Source organism: Amblyomma mixtum, chromosome 10, assembly GCF_055824585.1.
Source record: "Amblyomma mixtum isolate Tamu chromosome 10, ASM5582458v1, whole genome shotgun sequence".
Lineage (NCBI taxonomy): Eukaryota > Metazoa > Arthropoda > Arachnida > Ixodida > Ixodidae > Amblyomma > Amblyomma mixtum.
In genome coordinates, this window is record NC_143021.1 from 659,636 (window position 1) to 682,809 (window position 23,174).

At 50.6% G+C, this 23,174-nt stretch overlaps 1 protein-coding gene across 2 annotated transcripts in view; it reads left to right on the forward strand.

Annotated features, from left to right (window-relative positions):
* The window catches only part of SMC1 (structural maintenance of chromosomes 1), a 59,687-nt gene that overhangs the window by 16,712 nt on the left and 19,801 nt on the right, over positions 1 to 23,174 (forward strand). For both annotated transcript variants that reach the window (XM_089563591.1, XM_089563592.1), the window contains 4 exons: positions 385 to 1,059; positions 3,345 to 4,231; positions 9,681 to 9,842; positions 21,473 to 22,544. In XM_089563591.1, coding sequence (XP_089419717.1) covers positions 385 to 1,059; positions 3,345 to 4,231; positions 9,681 to 9,842; positions 21,473 to 22,544 — 2,796 coding nt within the window. The remainder of the gene's footprint in view (positions 1 to 384; positions 1,060 to 3,344; positions 4,232 to 9,680; positions 9,843 to 21,472; positions 22,545 to 23,174) is intronic.

Sequence of the window (23,174 nt, forward strand, 5' to 3'; positions counted from 1 at the left end):
GGAAGGGAATGAGGGGATTAAAGAGGGAAGAGAGAAGGAATGAGAGACACAGTCACAGTCTATCAATCAAGGCAGTCGTTTGTAAAAGCAAAACAGTGCCTTGTGAGCCTTGATGGCAGTCGACTGTTGTGGCCACGGACCGAGGATCTTGGCCTCTGTGAAAGGGTGAGAATCAAGGCGGTCCAGAGCACAGCGCAGCTTATGTCTTTCGGTCACAAAGACAGGGCACTCACACAAGAGATGATGCTGGTTGTCGTGTGGGGGAACCGAATGGAGCACATATGTAAGTTTACGTCGAATGCAGACGACGACTTTGCTGGTTGTGTTGCGCGTGGGAGAAGTAAATGCTCGGTTCAGAGATAACCAGAAGGGGTTTCTGTGCAGGACCTGGTGCATGGAGCCCCCATCGGGGCCCCCGTGTCCTCGAGGGCCCACGTGACGGCCGTCTACTGCCACGAGGACGGCACGGAGACCAAGTTCACCCGCACGGTGGCCCACTCCTCCTCGGAGTTCCGCATCGACAACGAGGTGGTGAGCCAGGACGACTACCTGGGCCGCCTGGAGGGGCTGCGCATCAACGTCAAGGCCAAGAACTTCCTGGTGTTCCAGGGGGACGTGGAGACCATCGCCATGAAGAACCCCAAGGAGCGCACGGTGCTCTTCGAGGAGATCTCGCACTCCCTAGAGCACAAGGGGGAGTACGAGCAGCTGCGTGCCGAGATGATCAAGGCGGAGGAGGACACGCAGTTCTCGTACCAGAAGAAGAAGGGCATTGCGGCCGAGAAGAAGGAGGCGCGGCTGGAGAAGGAGGAGGCGGACAAGTACCAGCGGCTCAAGGAGAGCCTGGCCGAGCGCCAGGTGGTGAGCCAGGCCTTCCAGCTGTTCCACCTGCAGCGGGAGCTGGACGCCCTGGCCGCCGACCTGGCCGCCAAGGGGTCCGAGCTGCAGCGGGCCGTCCGCCGCAAGGAGAAGGTCGAGGAGGAGGTGCGCGACAAGCGCAAGGAGCACGGCCGCCTGCAGCGCGACATGGCCAAGATCGAGCAGCACATCCGCGAGGCGGTCAGTTCCCCCATCTGACCAACACTGTTCCATAGGCTGGCCGTCCCGGTTAGCTCAGGTGGTAGAGCGACAGCTCCAGTGAAGCGGTGGTCCCCGGTTCGAACCCCGGACCAGGACGAATTTTCCTTTAACTAGAAAGTTTCTGAGATATCCCTGGAGAGAAAATTATAAAAATCTGGAACATGCATTGCATTTCAGATTTGTTTAGAACTAAAAGTACTCTGCGGGAAAAAGTCTGTTCTCATTGTGTCCTTTATATAAAGTTGTGCCATAGCTGACACAGCTGCATGGATCAGTAGAGAGATCCGCTTCCACACATGCTGGCTTACCTGCGCATGCGGAAGTGGATCGCGCTGTAGTATTATACCTCTCCAATCACAAGACGCATGTCTCCCTGGAACGAGTCTGAACTAATCAAGCTCAAAGGGGGGCGTGACGCAAGGTGGTGCATATGCCTAGCAGGTGTCGTGGATTCACTGCTCCCACTGAATATGTCTGACTCCCCACACGGCGCCCCCAATTTTCAATGCACATTGTTGCAGAAAGTTGACAGAGCTTCGATGACTGTGGCAGGACTTCAATGCACTCTTCGTTTTTTTTCATGTAGTGGCCTTGCCTTGTGTTTGAAAAATTCACCATTTTGAAAACGCCTATTGTGCCGTTCGACCTTTTTTGTGAACCAGAGCTATTGGAAATATTTGCTTCCAAGACTATTCAAAGAAAATTACTGTTTGCTCTGAAATTGCTGCAAAGCAAAAAACCACTATTTGCACATGCCTAATACCCAGCCCTGCCGTGCTGTCATCGCGTCGACCTTTGTCATAAAAATGAAACTTCTCCCAGTTGCTCAACTGAACAGGGAGTCATGCCTTTGGAATGTTGGGGGCCGTTGGCGGGAATATTTAAACGAGTCTTGTGCGGAGCTGTCAGAAAATTGCGTGACTCCAGTGTCGCTAAAAAGGGCATCAGGTAGTGAGGAGAGTAGCGAGAGTGCCTGTTTGCATGCAATGGCAGCCAAAGGGAATTACTGCCATTAGCATATGCGTCATCAACGGAACATTGTGGGAGAGTCTGCCGAACTTTCAGGGAATGAAATGCAGCATAACGTGTATCACATTTCCTTGGAACGATGTAGTCTCTGGTGAGCGGTGAGGAGTTCCTGACTGCTCGGCTGCTATCCCTGTATGTGTTGATCAGTATTTGTGGTTGGGAGCTTCTGCTGCTAGACCCAATGTGGCTCGTTGTTTCTTTTGTTTTGCTTTTTTAGCCAGCCCTTCTTAGCCTCGCTTGGTACCCAAAGGACTCCAAGCCCGCTAATGGGGCTTTTCTGTTTTGTCTACCATTATATATACTAAGCATCCGCCCATGCTCAAATACCGTATTTACTCACATAATAGGTGCACTTTTTTTTTTTTTTTTTTTCAGAAAATCTGGCTCAAAGTTTGTCGTGCGCCTATTATGCGGGGTAAAACTTCTGAAATTTTTTCGACTCGCAGAATTCAACATACTGCATAAACGCACCCATGTACAGGCCGCACCGTGTTTTCCCGAAGGAAATATTAAAAGAAAAATATCCTTGTAAGGGCTGCACCCAAACTTTCCACGACCCACGTGGGAATAGCTTTCGAAATGCATGCACCGTGGCCTCTGCGATCGGCGTTGGCGGCGAGCATTGTGCGCTTGATCGCGGAGGCCACACAGGTGCACAGGAGCTTCCTGGTGCCGCCTACGGATGGTGCGCCAAGGCCAAGCACGTCATCATCATCAACTTTTTCCTCTGCCGCGACCTCCTGCTATCCTGCTATCTGCTATTGTGCTATCCATATCGGCATCAGCATCACCAGCTCCAGTTTTTTGCAATGTTTTTACTTAGTTTATAAACTCCGCGCCCATAGGGAGCAGGCTTCCCGCTGTGATTCCCGCCACCGAAGGTTGAGCAATGCATTGGGCAGTGTCCACTAGCACGCTGCAGGTTGCGCTTGCTCTGCGAGGGTCATAGTGCGTTTGCTTTTCTTTTTTCTGCTGGTCTGTCGATAGCCGATTATAAACTGTTTCAGCAGCAATCAGTGCATGCGCACACGTCGTGGCCTTCGCTGAGGTAACTGTGTTTGTTGTGGCAGCTGTCTCCTCTGCGTATGTGTGTTGTGCAGAGTGTAAATATTTACTTGTATTGTTTTGTTGTGGTTTACGCTTCACTGCCACCTAGCCTTGCCATTGTCTCTCCTAAGGTAGCGTGGAGGATGTGTTAACGCGCCAGCACTAAACATGGACCGATACTGTTCCAGGATGTGGAGCTGAACAAGCGCAAGCCGGCCTTCATCAAGGCCAAGGAGCGCACGGCGCACATGCAGAAGAAGCTGGAGGCGGCGCGCAAGTCGCTCAAGGCGGCCAAGAAGGTGGACGAGACCCACCAGGGGGAGATAGCGGAGCTGGAGCAGGAGCTGGAGGAGGTGGTGCAGCGCGCCCAGGAGTTTGAGCAGCAGCTGAGCCAGGAGAGCCAGGGGCGGGACGTGTCGCTGGAGGACTCGCAGGTGCGCGAGTACCACCGCCTCAAGGAGGAGGCCGGCCGCCAGGCGTCCCTGCACCTGCAGAACCTGGACTCGGTGCGGCGGGAGCACAAGTCGGACCAGGACCGCCACGACAACGAGGTGCGCAAGCGCAGCGAGACCCAGGCCAAGCTGAAGCAGAAGAAGGCCGAGCTGGAGGAGAACCTGCGGCGCGTGGACAAGCTGGCCGAGCAGATCCGCTCGAGCGAGGCCAGCCTCGAGGAGCTGCGGCGCCAGGAGCAGGAGGTGTCCCAGGACGTGACGGCCGCCAAGGAGCGGGTGGCCGAGATCAACCGCGAGCTGGAGGCCCTGATGAACGAGCTGGGCGACGCCAAGGTGGACAAGCACGAGGACTCGCGGCGCCGCAAGAAGGCCGAGATCGTGGACCACTTCAAGCAGCTGTATCCGGGCGTGTACGACCGGCTGGTCAACATGTGCCAGCCCATCCACAAGAAGTACAACGTGGCCATCACCAAGGTGCTGGGCAAGAACATGGAGGCCATCGTGGTGGACTCCGAGAAGACGGGCCGCGCCTGCATCAAGTACCTCAAGGAGCAGATGCTCGAGGCCGAGACCTTCCTCCCCCTGGACTACATCGACGCCAAGCCCCTCAAGGAGCGCCTCAGGTACTCTGGCGTGCTTGCACCTGTGCTCATTTTTCCAGTCTTAAATTAGAGCTGCGCAAATGTCACATTTCTGGTTGCGGATCGCATAGTGTATTTTAGAATAGCAAAATGCAGCTGTCTATTTACCCTTGAAGGGAGTTTTAACTTTGTAGGGTTTTGAAGTGATGTCGTTGCTAGTCACGTCCGTGAAGTTACTTTTTCGATTTTCGCTAAAACAGTGGCACAATCACCAATTTAAAGCACAGCGTTTAATTCTCTCGCGTCTCGCCCGAGGGCAGGAGCGAACAGCAGAGAGGGAAACCACATCCATGTCGGCCAACATGACGTCACGTTGAGGAGCTGGGGATACTGCAACGCACCCGAGCGAGCTTTTACCGAGCATTGTTTCTCGTGCTATGTGTGTTGTTCCTCACACCGCGTGAATTGTTTCGTACAAAGCGTGTCAGCTGACCGTGAGCATAAGGTTCAACACAAGGTGCTGCTCTGCATGAACAACTGTAGCCACGACTGTGTCGTCTGCCACGGTTTTGCACAAGATCATAAGCTCGCAGCGCAGGCGCTCGCTGCTGTGACGAGGGAGAACTCAAGCCGACCAGAGCAAGCGTACTCTGCTCGAAGCACTTTCATCAGAGCGGCTGCATGCAGAGCTTGTCCTCAGTGTGATCTCTAGAGATTTCCGTCAAAAAGGCACGGCTGAACCATTGCACACTTCCTTCGATTTTCTTGTGTGTGACATCCGTGTCACCATTGCCAAGAAGCGCCTCTTCTAAAAATAGAAACATACTCACTTAGCCCCTGCAGGACCATTATAGAGGCGCAAGCATGTGTCTCTCTCCTCAGCTTAAAATGCGGCCAGACCACCTGTGGTGTGCTCAGCAAAGCTCAGTTATTGACTTAAAGCAGGGGACACATGTGCGACAACTTCGCCGACGCGCCACACCGATCGTCGCGTGCGAACTGGCATCCCACTGCAAACAGGGACACACGGAGCGGTGAGCATCGCTGCGCCGCTCTACCCAAACTCCGCCCACAACCACTGTCACACTTCGCCGCCGTGCAGCGGTGCCTCAGCGCTGCTTGTGATCGTGTACAAATATCCCAAGAAAAGACAAGATTGCCTTGTTATCAGAAAGTCTGCTCGAGCAGCGACAAAGCATGCCTGCTTATGTTGCGAGCTTTCGGCAACGGCACCGCTCGCGGGCGCTCCGGGCGACGAGCTCTGCTACCGCCTGGCTGCCGTGGTCGTCGCTAGGCCTATAGCCTCTTTCGGATCGAAACCGCAGCGGCCGGCGCTTCGGAAGTCGCCTGAGCTATAATAAAAGGCCTACTCCACACATCGCTCTACTGTCAACAGCATCATCTCACAATAAAGTAATAATATGGTCAATTTCCGCGACGCCTTCGGCAGCGAAGCGAGCGAGCACCAGGCGAGCCGGACCCCAACGTCATGCCAGCGGCAGCTGTGGGGTGGTTGTGGAATGAAGTTTGCTTGTATCGCAGTCGTTACCTTTAGCAGCAGCTCAGTATTGGTCAGCGATCCTCAAAAATGACATATTTTTCACATTTCTCATCCCAGGGTTTATTATTTAAGTCAAGAACACACTTTAGCTCGTTTTTATGACGCCGGCAGACGGGATCCAGGCTGGCCGGCCGGCCGGCATGCTCGGCGTACTTCACGTTCGCACAAGAAAGTACAAACAGCTATGTACCGGAGAGGATGCTTCCTAGATTCGAGCAACGACAATATACCTGTGCAAAAGAGGATCTTTCGGCAACGACACCGGCTGCGGCAACGCCGGGCGACGAACTGCGCGCTGGTCCCGGCTGCCCTAGTCGTCGCTAGGCCTACTTGATTTCGCGTCGAAGCCGCAGCTGACAGCGCTTCGGAAGTCGCCTGTGCTATAATAAAAGGCCTACTCTTCACATCGCTTCACTGCGAACTCGTCCCATAATAAAAGATATGTTCAATTTCCACGACGCCTTCAGAAACGGATTAGCAGACGGCAGGCGAACCACACCAAGTAGCAGCAGCACCGAAGCGGCTGTGGGATGAAATTTTCTTGTTACGTGCAACTCGGTATTAGCCAACGATCGTCATAAATGATGCAATTTTGACATGCATCTATCCCTGGGCTTGCTAGAACGTCAACAAACAATACTAGCGCGTTTTTCAGTCGCCGGCGGCTGGCATCAGAGCTGGCAGACCGGCCCGGCATGGCTCGGCCCCGAGCGCCCTGAGCCTCGCGCTCTACGTCATCATGACGCTGCCGCTCTTCGCGCTCGCATTGGCTGCCGCATCCCGTCGTTGCGTTTGCCGCATGCAGCTCGTCGTTGGCATCCAGCAGGTTGGACGCATGCGACGAGCGACGCATGCGACGTTGCCATGGGGTGACACTGTCAGTGCCGTGATCTTGCTGTCTCAAGCAAACTAATGTAATAAATGCTGGAATACCGTATAAATGCGTGTAAGGGCCACACACGTTTATGGGCCGCACCCCAACTTTCCATGACCCAGGTGGGAATAGCCTTCTAAATGCACGTGCAGTGTCCTCCGCAATCGGCTCTGGCTGCGAGCAACGGTGCACTTGATTGCAGAGGCCACGCACGCACCATAGCCTCCGAGGCCATGCACACGCACAGGAGCTTCCAAGTGCTGTCCACAGATGGCGCCCGAGGTCGTAGTCATCGTCAACTTTTTCCTCGGCCGCGACCTCCCGCTATCCTCATCAGCATCAGTATCGCCAGCTCCAGCCTTTTGTTGCTTTTGTGGCGTGCTCGCTGTAGTTGTGGTGGTAGTGGCTTTCGCGTGCTGCTGCCGAGCATTGCAGTTTTAGCACGAGCATGCGACGCGCCGCAGCGAATCGCACGCACTTTTCGCACATGTGTCCCCGGCTTTAGGCTCGGTTCGATGCATCCAAGCAAGCAAGCATCGAAGCCATTCATGTGCGGCATCTCGTTTAATCGTTGCTAAGCAGTTAAAATGAAAGCGTTCAGTAGAGGTCTCTCGGATGTGAATTTAAGACAGAAATGGATGCAAGTTTTTGCAAAAAAACACAATGTTTCGCAATCTTACTCAGTTTCATCATGAAGTTCTGGCAGTGGGCGAGTTGCAGCTAGCTTGGCTTATACATATATTTCTAGGAAGGGCGAACATTTCCGAGGGAGCAATTAATATTTCCCGGCATCTGCTCAAGGCGCCATGACTGCAGCAGCAGTCTTGTGATTTGGCTTGGTTTCCAGCACGCAATAATTGCGTCACTATCCTGTGGTCACACGCCTCACAGTGCTCAGCCGCTGTGCTTCGCTCACTTTGACAGCAACTCTGTGCTGCTTCATTGTTTCCTTGAAATACTTTGTTGCCCCAACCTACAATGCCGGTTACTGAGAACAGAGTTCTTTGCACACAACGCCTTGGGCCTTTTCTTTAGGATGACGCTCTTTCGGGCGAGCGAGGAGGCGTCCGCTGGTGGTAATTGACTTGAGTATTGTTCGCACCCCTTCATTTCCGAGAACATGACACAAGGTTGTGCCTTTTACGCATGGACTGTATATGCGTCTGTCACGCTGCCGTATGCTTGTGCTAGGTGTAGATTTTTTGGTTGTCTTTTTTGGTTTCAGGTGGAATGCACAAACTGTAGTATCCTTTTCTTTGGAATTCAGTGAAAAAATAGTCGCCATATTTGCTTTTTGCAACCCCGCGGAAAGCTGCGATCTCCACTCAACAGATCCATATTGGTGGCTTCTCTGGTCTGTAATGTGTCGGCACGACCTCTTGACCAATCACAGGCAGCGGTGTGCCCTGTGGCACAGGCCGCATGTGTCTGCTAAAAAAGGCCATGCGCGCTTGTTTTTGCCTTATTCGGATGGGACATTCCAGTACGCAGCATGGAAAACTACAGGACGCCGCTGCCAGCTCGATTTTCAAAAAAAGTGCTTCAGTCTCTCTTTAAGGCCTGTGGGGCGTTAGAGAGTGAGGGGGGGGGGGGGGGGGCTACAAGGGTTTAATGAAAAAAAAAAAAAATCAGAAGATGCAAAAGCAAGAAAGAGGATTACAAAGCACACACACACACTGAACACATAGTGCAGGGCTTTCAAAATATGTTCAGGGCGCATCATCAAAAAAAAAAATGGCCAAGCTATGGAGACAGGAAATTTATTATCACGTCTTTGAATGGCATTGGATCTTCAGTGCAAGCAGTGGACGGGGGCAAGTGGTTTCATTCTGCTACAGTTTCTGGCAAGGAGGAGTTAAAAAGAAATTGGCCGGTGGTTTACCATTGCTGAGCACGAAATACTGTGTGAAAGGACAGTTTCTTGCCAATGGATACCACTGCCATGTACCTGAAAGCATAATTGAGGTGTCCACGTACCCAAGGAGCCAGTTATGCGCGTCTTGAACTTTTTCATTGGCGATGCCAGTTGACCCGATGTGTCGATATGTGCTGGTAAGTTGGTTCTGAGACAAATTTACTTTTCAATGATGGGTTAGTGAAATAAATTTCTTGAAGTAGGCGCAAACAGGGAAAAAATAGCGGACAATTTGGCATGGTTATTGCAGTGGGCAATTACTTGCTAATGGTCTTTGACCTAAAGGTCTTTACCATGAAGACCTTCACACTAAAGGCCTTCACAACCAGACACCTGCCACAGAGCAGGCTTCAGGGATGTCGGAAAATGTGCCCAGTGTAGATTCTCTTTCTGGTTGTGCATTTGTAGGGGGTGCAGTTATTGCTGAGAAAATTGTATATAAAAATCTTCCCACCAGTTGGCCGACAAAGGGTGGATTGCCAATAATTTGAAGGGAAAAAATTGGCCATGGCTTAGCTTAGGTTAAGCCTGGATATCAGCAAAAAGCTTTGGTGAGCGTCATACGAGAAAACCAGACGTGCGCCGATGCACACTCGGTAAACATGTGCAGAGTGTGCGAACGACGGCGAAGGTCGACTGGCGGCGGCTCCATCGACCACCTGCGCCTCCCCAGTGACGTGACGCAGCGAACTCGTGCACGCGCAGCTGCGGCTAAAATTGATCACGGAGCATACGCCAGACCCGGTGTTGATGAGCCTAGTGAAGCTTTTCACTTCAAAATGCGCTGATGTCGGTGCGTGCTGCGGGGCCTGCCTTTTTAGGTGGCATTCTTGTGCCTTTTTTGCTCACCTCAAACTGTCCCTGCTGGCAAGGAACTTTAGTTTGGCATCACAGCTGCTGTGCCTTGCAGGCAGCGTCCTGGACTGTATTCTGTACGGTTGTTGCGAGATTCATTGTAAAATGCAGTGCACATGCACAGAGTGCGCAGGTACAGCTGGGTGTCTCTTCAAGCACAGTTATTGGGAACGGCAAGCGGGGGCGCACAGTTTTTCTTTGTCGCACCAATGGAACAAATGTACAGATAGAGAAACCTGGCTGCTCCGAAGTGGCTTGCACTGAGCGTGGTTGCCGCTGCCTGCAGGTCCATCATGCAGCCCAAAAATGTGAAGCTTCTGTACGACGTGCTGCAGTACGATCCCCCGGCCATCAAGCGAGCTGTGCTCTACGCCACCAACAATGCCCTGGTCTGCGAGACTGCCGACGATGCCAGTCGGGTGGCCTACGACCTGGGGGACAACAAAAGGCAAGCACTTGTTGTGACCCTGCAGGATGAGGACATAATTGTTGCCGTCTGTTGTGGTTTTAGTCTCTCACCAACTTCACTCTCCTTAGTTAGAAGGCGAGCCATCTCCCCATAAACTGAAACTTGTTCTCCCACTTGACAGCACTGTTCTTTGTGTCACCATGGAGAAAGAATAAATAAGGGAGGACACTCCCATAGACCCCAGCAGCCGAGTCGTGTCTAGGGCCCCCAGCGGTTGGTGAGAGCAACTGGCCCACACGTCCTGTTTCGGTTTCACTGGCACGAATTTAAGACTGCTTGTTTCGGTTGCACTGGAGCGAATTTCGAATTGCTTGCGCATTAGCCAGGTTTGGCTCTGGCCGGAGGTGGACAGTGTCTCGTTTAATCGCGTCTGCGAATTTTGTTGTGCGAAAATTATTTCAGTGTAGATTGTACAGAAAAGCGTGCCTATAGTACAGGTAGCTAGGCATTCATGAATTAACGAGGGTTCTTTCTGTCTGGCGTCTCCTGTTCGGAGCAAGGGTTCATTCAGCATGCAGTATTTAGTAAACAGACGGAGTGTTCCTGGGCGAGATAAAGAACGAGCGCATGAAGGCTAGACACAAACCAAGACCAGTGCGGTACAGAGAGGCTCGATACAAAGATTCCTCAACACCAGCAAATCTGAAAGTATTAACAGAGAGGACAAAAGACAGGTAGCGAACACATTGCCAGTGCTTGCAGGAAGACAGGATGCAAGCTAGACGTCCTCAGGTGGTGCAGCTGGTGCACAGAGTGAAAAATGCACGGTGCTTCAACTTTGACAGTTTGCCTCCCTTATGCACCACCCTGCCACAGGTTTAGAGTCATCATCATCAGCCTGACTGCGCCCACTGCAGGGCAGAGGCCCCTCCCACGTCTCTCCCATTAACCCTCTCCTTTGCTACCTCCTTCCATCGTGTCCTTGCAAACTCCTTAATGCAAACTCCTAGCTTTCTGCCGGCCCCTACCACGTTTGCCTTCTCTTGGAATCCACTCCGTTACCATTAAGGACCAGCGGTTGGTTATCTTGCCTTCGCATTACATGCCCTGCCCAAGCCCACTTCTTCCTCTTGATTTCGACTAGAATGCCATTAACCCGAGTTTGTTCCCTCACCCACTCCGCCCTCTTCCGATCCCCTAACGTTACACCCATCATTTTTCTTTGCATAGCTCGCTGCGTTGTCCTTAACTTAAGCTGCACCCTCTGTGTTAGCCTCCATGTTTCTGCCCCATGGGCGAGTACCGGAAAGATACGGCTGTTGTATTGTGTGGTTTGTCAATCATCATCTGCAGTCCAAATAGTACTGTGGAGGCGAAAGGAACTGTAGTCCTCCGCAAAGCCCTTTTGGGATTTGAAGTAGGCCGTGCCTGCGCAAGAATGCGGTGTGCAGTGCGTTTCATGATGCACGGAATGGTGTATCTGCAATTGTCAAAGTAATAAACAGACCCAAAATTTCATGAATGCGCAAGACTTTGGCCTGAAGCTGCACCATGCGTGCTATATTTAGCCCGTCATGCCCCACCCTCTTACTTTTGTAAACAAATCGCCCACACGGGTGCCATGTGTGAACACAGCTAACTGCTGGTTTGTTGTTTTCAAGCAGCATTGTCTCACCTGTTGTAAACACGTGAAAAGTGATTTGGTGCTGCATAGCAGCACTGACGCCCACAATCATATGCTGACAGTGGAGACGAAAAAAGCTCTGGAACATTTTTCACTGAATTGCATCTTCATATATATTATGCTAAAACAGTGGCAGTATAAGATAAATATTTAGCAACAAGAAATTTGGGTGCTTGAACGTAAGAACATTTCTTTTGACGCTTGCGTAGTCATGACATACTTCCTGAGGCCATTTTGGAATGAATTTAAGCGCACAAGAACACGCACACAAGAAGAGGAAACACACAGACACCTCATCTGATTTTTATTCGCAGGGAAGGGAGCAAATATATATATATATAAAAGGAGACATTTGGAGTAAACAAATACATCGTCAGTTCACAATACGTGCTCAAGATACCTGTACTCTGCCTGTAATATATATTTGCTCTCTTACCTGCGAATAAATCAGATGAAGTTAGCGCCTGTCCTGTGTGCTTCCTCCTCTTGTGTGCGTGTTCTTGTGCAGTTCAAAATAAGCTATGCACCATCTAGCCCACACAGAAGTTTTGTTAAAAAAAAAAAAAAAAAGTTCCCGAGGCCAGTCTCAGCCGAGGGTCCTCTCTTTATGTTTTCTTTCTCTGTGGTGTCACCAGTTGAAAGTTTGAACTCATCCCACGGCCAGTGTTTGCACCCATTCCCATGTTTGCTCCCTCGCCTGGCCGAAAACAAGCTCCTGCTGTGCACTTTGTGTTTGTGACAGAAGGCTGCGACAACTGGCACCTTGTGGAACCAGATTGTTCTCCACCAGTTTCCTGGCGAGCAGATCAATTCACATGTGCTTCCCAACATATTTTTTTGAAAATTTTCTTCATTGGTCATGATTGCGGAGAACAGTGGATGCTCTGCTTGGCCAGCCTGGTGCAGATAGATGGGAGCACAGGGTGAAGGCAGCCTTGGCTTTGTTCACCTGAAGAAGGAGGAGCAGGGCAGCCATTCGTGCCAGTCGTGTCTGGATGGGACATGCGCTCTCTCGAACCAGGCAGTGCCTGTCTAGACATCGTTCTAGGCAGGTCTGTGGCTGACTGTACTGCCATGTAGGATGCATACAAATAGTAGTTGCGGTGTTGTTTTGTGATGGTTGCTTTGCAGTGCTTTCACTCAAGCGTTGGTTCCGTCGATCATTGCATGTTTTCATCTCTAGACAAAATTTGTTGTCTATTCAATCATCAAACGCCCACTGGACGATGTCATATCCACTTAAAAACGTTGCCATGGGGTGACACTGTCAGTGCCGTGATCTTGCTTGCTGTCTCAAGCAAACTAATGTAATAAATGCTGGAATACCGTATAAATGCGTGTAAGGGCCACACTCGTTTATGGGCCGCACCCCAACTTTCCATGACCCAGGTGGGAATAGCCTTCTAAATGCACGTGCAGTGTCCTCCGCAATCGGCTCTGGCTGCGAGCAACGGTGCACTTGATTGCAGAGGCCACGCACGCACCATAGCCTCCGAGGCCATGCACACGCACAGGAGCTTCCAAGTGCTGTCCACAGATGGCGCCCGAGGTCGTAGTCATCGTCAACTTTTTCCTTGGCCGCGACCTCCCGCTATCCTCATCAGCATCAGTATCGCCAGCTCCAGCCTTTTGTTGCTTTTGTGGCGTGCTCGCTGTAGTTGTGGTGGTAGTGGCTTTCGCGTGCTGCTGCCGAGCATTGCAGTTTTAGCACGATGGGCAAGCACCCTAATAGCCACACGGCTCTCGAACACGGCAAGCATGCGGCAGGCAAGAAATTTGATATGGCCGAGGAGTGCGTCCGATGATGGTGCAACCAGAAGGGTGCACTGAGAAACACAAGCTGCAAAAAGCCTGCTTTCCAAGGCAAGCTGTGCGAGTTTCCCGAACTGGAAGAAGTGCTGCTCTGCTATGTGATGGAAGTGCAGAGCTACGCGTTGACAGTGGACGTGCTGTGCGGCTTCTTTTGATATAAGCGCGCACCAGAGCACAGCACCAGCTCAGAGTTGAAAATACTCCGCACCCCGAAAATTGGCCTTAGAATCTGGAAAAAAAAGTGCGGCCCTTGCACGCGTTCATATGGTATCTGTGCAATAGTCAAGTACCCTACATAGTCATGTAATGAATCCACTTTTTTTCCAGAAAAGTTCACATCAGTTTGGGGAGAGGGCTCATTATGTAGGAAAAAAGTTTCAACAGAGTTTTTGGGAGAGCTGAAATTTCATATCATACACCCGTCTGTCTGTCCCTCCGTCCATCATAAACAAAAGCACGCTGTCAGATGTGTTCGTGTTGTCGGTGTTTAGCATCATTCAAGTTGCTGCCGTACATACTTTCTCAACGCAAGACAGTATCGAAGGAGATGTTCCCGAAAAATGTGATCATCCGCTGCAGGGGTGGATGGATTCATTGCTGGTGCTGGATTCAGTTTCACCTTAAAAGTTCCCCGTAGGGGCATTACATAAGGGGTGGGTTCTTATACAAACAGTAAGGATCATGGTAACCAGTTATTGAAAAGATGGTCAGGTTCAAGTTGTAGAAACGAAGATGGGCAGGTAGTGGAAGCAATTTGGTGGGGAAGGCCGTTCAAGTCTGTGACGGTTCGGAAAAAAAAATGAGGCAGTGAAAGGCAGTCCGCACATGTGGACGTGCAACTTGAAGTGGACGGCTGGTTCGATATGACATGCGTGCTGCTGCTGTGATGTGTGGTGCTTGATTGACGGATGAAAAAAAGAACTTGTGGTACAGTGAAAGGCTGGCACTGCGACATCGTCATAAAAGCGGTGCTAAACCGGTGAGAGATGAAACACTGATATTATATGAGTGCAATGCATGAATAAATCTAACAGCTCAATTTTGAACTGGTTCTAATGCGTCGGCGAGATACGCTTGGTGAGGATTCCAAATGGGTGACTCGTATTCGTGTTTTGGCCTTGACAAGTGATTTATAAGGTAGTACTTTTACATGTTCCGGGCGTTTCACAGGTTAGTTTCAGAAAACCTGAGGTTTTGTTAGCTGCGGAGGTAATGTTAGTGACGTGTGCTCCGAGACCAGCCGTGAGAGAGGGTTACGCCTAGGTATTTGTGAGACTGCACTAGTTCCAGGGGGTGTGTTAACGATTGGGTAAGGGAAGCAAAAGGGACTGCACCGGCGGGAGAAGTACATGCATTTACATTTGTTGGCACTTAGCGTCATTGGTGAATTGTGGCACCAGTCTGAAACGCTGATTAGATCGCTCTGGAGAGCAGCTTATGTTATGGATATGTTATGGATTGTGCGGTAAATGACGCAGTTATCTGCGAACATGCGTATTAGAAGAAATGTACTGAGGTAAATCGTTAATGCATATTAAAGACAACAGGGGACCAAGGGCAGATGCTTGGGGCACACCGGAAGTTACTGGGAGGGGACTAAAACCATTTACGTACAATTGGACGAAAATTCCCGTATCCATATTATAACGTTAGGGTCCAGGTTCAGCAGTTGAAGTTTTAGTAGCAAGCACTGGTGAGATACTTTATCAAAGGCTTTCGCAAAATCCAAATAGATTGCATCAGTTTGCACATTAGTGTCCATGTTAGTATGCAAGTCATGAACAGAATGAGCTAACTGCATTTCACAGGAAAAACCTTTGCAGAACCCATGCTGCGAGGGATGAAAAAGGCTGTTACAGTCTAAGAAAGAAATAATTTGAGAATAGATGACATGATTTTGCGTGGCACACTTGTTAGGGAGATAGGTCGATAATTTAATGGAGTGTCTTGTCTGTTACCTATTTTGTAGACCGGAACGACCTTTCCCACTTTCCAATCATCTGGCAAGGTTCCTGAAGAAAGTGACTGGGAGAACAGCAATGACAAGTGTGAAGCAACCGTGTGTCTCGTGTTCTTTAGAATTTTAGAGTTAATACCTTCAGTGCCAAATGATGACGACCGCTTAGTCTTCTGGATTATGGATGAAACTCCGTCTTCACAAAATGTGATGTTTGGCATGGTACCTTCCATATTGCACGAAAGGAAAGGGCGTTTCGATTTCTTTCATGAAGACTGTAGCAAATGCGGAATTGAAAGCGTCAGCACATTCAGCATCGGTAATAGTTTCTTGTAAACCATTGGTGAGAGTGATAGCTCGTGTTGGGTGAGGGTTTATTACTTGCCAAAATTATCTTTGGTTAGTACGCAACAAATTTGGAAGTGTAGTAGCATAAAGTGAACGCTTTGCACTGCTTTGCAAATATTCATTTTCAGCTTCGTGGTAGGTTTGCCATCTAAATGAGTTGTTTTTTGCTGCCTGACAGGGACACTTTTTTTGTTTTGTAGTCTTTCTAAGGACCATGGTTTTTGGTTGCTGGTGCGAATGTCGACAGTTGCTATATATTCATTGGGCAAATCATTTAACTTATTCTTAATCAGCGTCCAGTTATCTTGGATCGATTGAGTGTGACATGCAGCTTCGAGGCTGGGAAAGAAGCTACCAAGTCCATGATTTATCGTGTCATAATTACCTTTTTTGTGAAGTGTTATAATTTTCTTTTGAGTCTTATTTGGTGTTACAGGAAATGAGAAGGTAGTATGAATGACAGTGTGGTCACTAATTCCTCGAAGATATGCAGCGGAAAAGAGGGCATCCGGGTTATTTGTCAGAATAAGATCCAGAATGGTTGCGGATTCAGGCGTGATGCACGTTGGCTCTGATTTCAAGATCCAACCAGATTATTTCAAGCTGTGGTTTGACATTTAGCACAGTACATAAAATTTGGTGGTGCTATAAGAACACTGCCGCCCCTTGATCCTTCGCGGCTAGTTCGAAAAGGTGTGCCGAAACTTTGGTATCGGTGACGTCATCAGGTTTCTGTTAAGATGCGCAGGTTGCTGCCATGTGATGATAGGATGTTGAACACGAGCTCTTGCTTCGGGAGATAACTGCAGAAAACGAGAGGTCGCACCTGGAAGTGGGCCTTGGTTTGTTGTTTACTTTTAAGGGACGAGATGGTTGCTGCTCAATTTCGGTGACACAGTTCGGTGCCTCGTCCAAAACATGCTGTTCTGTCTGTTGTGCAGCTGGAAAACACGAGGAGCAGAGTGGGTAGGTGAGGAGGAATGAGGGAGGACGGGGGTGGAAGACGGGTGCACTGTCCTCGTTCCCCTCGACTTGGCTGGCGCATTACACCTGCTGAGGCAACATAAGCAAGACACTGTTGCCGCTGGTGAAGAAAGAGGACCACTGTCCTCTTTCTTTGTATGAGTCAGCTCACAGTATAAATTGACTGGGCCCCAAATCGCAGCCCTCCCGTGCCAACAAGAAACAGAAGACAATTTATTAAATGTGAGTCGATGCTTCTCACCCGGGATCCCTAGCATGGCAGGGAACAATGTCATCAGCAGAGTTGACGAACTTGCTTCATTCATCCCTTGCAGTCAGCAGCGTTTTTCTGAGTGCTCTGGCAACGTATTACATGGAAATCACAGCATGTGCACAAGTTTGGACATCTCGGAACAACGATATTGAAAGCGACGACGTACCGCAAGCCCAGCTGTGGAAAGCTACCGGAGATCAGGAATGATAAAACAGCTCACCTTCCACATTTGCGTGTTCTCCTTTGCCTGATGAGTGGCAGACCATATCGATCAACTGTCAACCAGGTCCTGTGATTTCCGCAGAACGCATGGGGCGAGTGCTGTGCACGCTTCGGAAGTTGATGATGAAGTGCTCGTTCTTTGGGTAAGCGGCTACGCACAGTGCGAAACATCGGTGGCGGAACCTATTTTGACCTGAGGTAACGAGGTTTTTTTGCACATGGAGCTCTGTGCATCCGGGTGGGTCTTAGTCGGAACTATCCAAAAGCTTCAATGAGTGGTGCTTTCTGTTTATGTGCGCAGTGTTTGATAACACTTGTGCCGGAACTGCCTGTGAGCCCGCAAATAGGTTGGCTCCACAGGCCAATCCCCCTTCGCCAATTATGGAAGGTTATTTGCTGCCTCATGTGGACCTTCAAGAAGAGCCGACCAGCCAGCAAGTTTAAGTGAGCAGTGTGCGCTCGGAGGTGGAATGGTGGTGCATCCTCTACACCCTTGGCTTGGCTCTAGGGGTGTGTTTATATCCAGAACATTTGTTATTTGGTGATTTGAGAATTTCTGAGTATTCGGCAACGACTGAATACCATAGTAAGAACACAATAGATCGAAAATAACAGTGTCTGGCAAACTGTACAAAGAGCGTTCTTTGCTTTCTACGCAGTCGTTTATCACGTACACTGGTCACGTTCGGACGCTGCTAGGCTTTGACCTCTTGGCAAGCGGGCTTTCTCACATATCACACGTGCTGAGACCAAGATGACCGACCACCCGCTTCAAACAATCACAACCCGAAAGCGCGCATTATTAGTTTGGTACATCCGTAATTTGTTCCATACTTAATGGCCACACCCATGACACTCTGACCTTGAGAGCTCTTCTAGCGTAAGCTCCACCACCTCGTTTTGATCAGCTCCTGATGGGGGTACCAGTGGTCTATTGCATGGTGTGCTCAGTGGCATGCATGACAATGACTGGAGGACCCCTCTCGCTAGGCCCAATAAAATTTTTAGGTTTAAAGGGGTTGTGAAATGTTTTCCGAAAATTTTGAACAACGTGTGTATTTGGAATTCTGACCCTTCATTCTATAGTATACCTTGGTTCATTTCATCGTCTGGGTTGATTGAATAGCGAAAAAGACAAAATTTTGGTTTCCCAGCGCGCGTCCCCCTCAACTCACAGCAAACGTCATCTTAAGCAGCCAGTCAGAGGCCTCTGTCGTCAACACAACATGGCAGCTTAGCGAGGCCTGTTGAGCCATAGCTGACCGAGGTCACAGCACCATATTGACTCGAGTGTGGCATCAAAATGACATCTCACCAGGTAATTGAAAAATGACCGATCTTCATGAGCTGCACCGTCGCCTGCTCGGAACGGAGTCTGCTAGCTGTTAAGCTGACACATGTGCGCGAACTTGGCTGGTGCGCCGCACCAGTCGCTGCTTGCGAACTGCCGCCTACTGCAAGCAGGGACACAGCAAGCGACAAGCATCTCTGCGCTGCTAGACTTAAGCCCGGCCCACAGCTGGTGTAACGCTTTGCCACCGCGCACCAGCGCCTGCGCGCTGCTTGGCTACTGAAGTTCGCACCAGAAAAGACAAAATAGCGATGTTATTGGGAAGACTGCCTGCTGTACTCGAGCGGTGACGAAGCATGCGCGTCCACGTAGCGCGCTTTCGGCAACGGCACTGGACGCGGGCGCGCCGGGCGACGAACTGCACTGCTCTCTGGCTGCCCTGGTCGTCACTGGGCCTGTTTCACGTTGAAGCCGCGGTGGACAGCGCTTCGGAAGTAGCCTGGGTTATAATAAAATGCCTTTGGCATCGCTTTACTGTCAACAACATCGTCTCACAACAAAAAATATAGTCATTTCTGCGGTGCGCTCGGCAGCGGAGCTATATAGCGGGCGCCAGGCGCGCAAGCCGGACCGCAATGGCCGGGCAGCGGCAGCTGAGCGGCGGTTGTGGCAAAAAATTTGCTCGTATTACAGTTGCTGCTTCTACCAGCAACTCGGCATTGTTCAATGATCATCAAAAATGATCTATTTTCCACACTTCTTGCTCTCACAGTTTCTTATTTACATGAAGAAAAATCTTTAGCTCATTTTTATGACGCCAGCGGATGGGATCCAGGCTTGCCGGCCGGCCTGCAGGCTCGATGTATTTCACATTCGCACCAGAAAAGACAAAACAGCCATGCTATCAGAAAGGCTGCCTGTTATATTTGAGCAGTGGCAGCATGCCGAGTTTTCGGCAACAACGCTGCCTGCGGGCGCGCCGGGCGATGAACTGCGAGGCTCGCCAGCGGCCCTGGTCGTCGCTAAGCCTACCTGGTTTCGCATTGATACTATCGATACCGCAGCTAAGGGAGCTTCGGAACTGGTCAGCACTGTAAAAGGTACTACTCTTGTCACCTCTTTAACTGTGAACCTGTCCCATAATAAAATAAAGGTGAGCTCGATTTCCGCGACGCCTTCAACAGCAAAGCTAGCAAATACCAGCTATGGGAGCGGCGACCAGGCAGCAAATGAAGCGGTCATGGGATTAAATTTGCTTGTATCGCCGAATTAAATTTTGCCAGCAACTCGGCATCAGCAGACGATCCTCAAAAATGATTTATTTTTGGCATTCATCTATCCCAGGGCTTGTTATGAGCGTGAACAAATAATACTAGCGTGTTTTTCTGACGCCGGCGGCCGGCATCCAGGCTGACAAGCCGGCCCCGAGAAACGCGCCCCACGCCATTATGACGCTGGCGCTCCGCGCTTAACGGAGAGCAATTACGCGTGCAAATAATTGGAAAACCTTGTTTCACTTTCTAAATTTTTCATAAAGCTATGATTTTAGGGCAAACAAAAGTTGAAGATATCTCTACGTTTCTGAAGATCTTAAAATGACGTAGTCTAGTAGTGCGTGTGCCGGCCGATGGTGCCGCATGGTCGTTTCATGAGCACAAAAAGGCAGCGATTTCGAACGGGCTTTATTAAATGCAGACTCAATATTGAGTCGAAACATTTCGGAATCAGCATGTCTAATGTTTATGGAAGCAGCTAAAATTAAAACCGGGCAGCTTCATTTTCTTTTCACAACCCCTTTAAGCTTGCTGCAACATTAGCCACCCTCGAGGCATTTTCTGTGGCACCACCATCGCCAAATGTGGAGAGGTGGATCTCTCCACCTGCCAACTGTGGCAGGTTGCTTCATTTTTATTGCGAAAGCAATGCTGTGACATCGATGTGTGAGACATTTGGTTGGTTGGTTTATGGGGTTTAACGTCCCAAAGCGACTCAGGCTATGAAAGACGCCGCAGTGGAGGGCTCCGGAAATTTCGACCACCTGGGGTTCTTTTAACATGCACTGACATCGCACAGTACACGGGCCTCGAATTTCTCCTCCAAAGAAATTCCAGCCGCCGCGGTCGGGATCGAACCCGCGTCTTTCGGGTTGGGAGACATTTCAGACGGGGAAATGTGTCCTTAGCGACGCTGCGTGTTCGTGCAACCTTTCATTCACACATTTCCCTGTGAGACATTTCAGACGGGGAAATGTGTGAATGAAAGGTTGCACGAACACGCAGCATCGCTAAGGATGGGTCATGGTTCGAACCTTCCCCTGCACTGAAAAAAATGTAAGGATTGCGACGGCGGCTGTCTGCCCAACTTGGGTGCGACAAGTGTCATTGGGCGCGGTAAAAAAAGAGTGGATAGAGAGATATTGGAGGCCTCGAACATAATCGCCGCAGGTGACGACTTGTGTGTTAGTTCCACGTCGGTGTTTTTGGTGGAAAAAGAGCTCAAGTTCCTCGGTATCTGTTAGCAGGAGTGGCAGCGCTTTCATGCAGGTTTCGCCTTTCGCATGTGCTGTTTATTTGCTTCGGTCATCCCAGGGGTTTAGGTTCTTGTCTTAATTCTTGTCTTACATATCTTTTAAAAATTTTTTTTATCTTGGTTTAGTCCGTTTGTCTATCGTGCAGCAACATCACGTTTTTATTTGGGTTTTTATCTTGTTGACATGTGCTGAATTTCCTGGCGCATGCTTACCGAGTGAGAAGTGTTTTTCGACCAAGCTTCAGTTGCTAGTGCGCTCTTGTCCTGTCCGCTCTCCCTGTGTTCTGCATGTTTTTCTGTGCGCCGTTTTTAGATGTGTCCAACCAAGCATGGAGCAGAACTTGCTGCTCTTTTAGACCACTCGGCTAAAGCATAGCTGTAACAGCTATCGCTGATTAATGCGCTAAGCCATTAAGTATGCACCCAATTGCTCTTGCTCACTGTTGCCCCTTCTGTGAGGCAGTGGGAGCGCAAGGCCATAGCATGTTACATACCGCTTCATGTACTTTCTCATTTTGGCCGTGGCCAGGTGTTTAAAACGCAGCTTGAAAAATGTGATGCCCTGAGACCCGTTGCGTTTGTGTTGCAGGTATGATGCGGTGGCGCTGGACGGCACATACTACCAGAAGAACGGCTTCATTTCGGGCGGCAGCACGGACCTGGCCAAGCGGGCGCGGCGCTGGGACGACAAGGCTTTCCATACGCTCAAGGCGCGCAAGGAGAAGCTGACGGAGGAGCTCAAGGAGATGATGAAGCGCACCCGCAAGGAGTCGGACCTGACGACCCTGCAGTCGCAGATCCGGGGCCTGGAGACGCGCGTGCGCTACTCGGTGACGGACCGGGACAACATCCGCAACAAGAGCATGGCCAACCTGGAGAAGGAGATTGCGCGGCTGGAGCAGGAGCTGGCTCGCCAGGAGCCCCTGCTCAAGAAGCTCGAGGAGGAGATGCGCACTCGCGAGGCCCAGGTGGACGAGCTGCGCGAGGCCCAGAACGGCATCGAGGACCGGGTGTTTGCCGACTTCTGCGCCAGCATTGGGGTGGACAACATCCGGCAGTACGAGGAGCGGGAGCTGCGCGCCACCCAGGAGCGGGACAAGAAGAAGCTCGAGTTTGAGAACCAGAAGAGCCGCATTGTGAACCGGCTCGAGTACGAGCGCTCCAAGAACACCGGCGAGAACGTCCGCAAGTGGCAGAAGACGGTCGAGGACGACGAGCAGGAGCTGGAGTCCCTGCGGCAGGCTGAGCAGGCCCAGATGCACTCCATCGACGAGCAGATGCAGGCGCTGGAGAAGCTCAAGAGCAGCAAGATCAGCAAGAAGCAGGAGCTGGACGCTGCCGAGGAGAGCATGGGGGAGATCCGCAAGCGGCTGACGGCCGTGCAGAAGGACATTGCAGCTGTGCAGAAGGCCCTGACGGCCCTGGAGGCCCGCCAGGAGCAGCGGCGGCAGGACCGCCACAGCGTCTTCCAGACCTGCAAGCTGGAGCAGATTCCCCTGCGGCTGGCACGCGGAAGCCTCGATGACCTGGACGCCACGGCTCCAGCGGATGAGGCAGGGGACGACGCGTCCTCCGCGGCCCAGGCCAGCATCACCCGTGTGTATGAGCGAGAGGGCAACATCCAGGTGGACTACTCCGTCCTGCCCGACGAACTCACGGAGGTGAGCCTTGCACTGTCGCAAGAAAGGGGCCAAAGATTTATTCTTTATGCTGTCCAAAGTTCCAGTGCTGGAATCGTCTGAGAAGTACTCGTAACAAATTGTTTCACGAACCACAGCAGCTGTGCATTTTGGGGAAACACTCGAACAGGCTTTTTTTGTCATTGCAATTTTCTGCCCTAATATTTCAGAAATAAAGGTATCAAATTGCGTGTTTAGTTATGGTACGTCAAGCAATGTTGCCTGAAAGTCGCAGCACCCCTTAATGATGTTGGCCTAACCAGATCACACCTATGCATCTGATTGGTTCTCCAAATCATGACGTCGGATTGCTCACTCGTGAAAATGGGATGAAGATTATACAGCATTTGGTAGCGATTTTAACCTTTGCCAATTAATAGTGCAGTCGAGCCCGGTTATATCGAAGTCGGCGGGAATCAGAAAGCGCTTCACTATATCCACTATTTTGTTATATCTGGACTGTGAAAGAAAATATACAAATATCGGCAGATTGATTTGTTGCCGCTGGAGCAACGGGCCCAGCGTTGCCTGTATTTGTTTCGCAAGTGCGGACCTCAGCATCGCGGCCTCCACACCGTCCAACTGAGGTTCTGGTCAAACTCCCAAGGAACG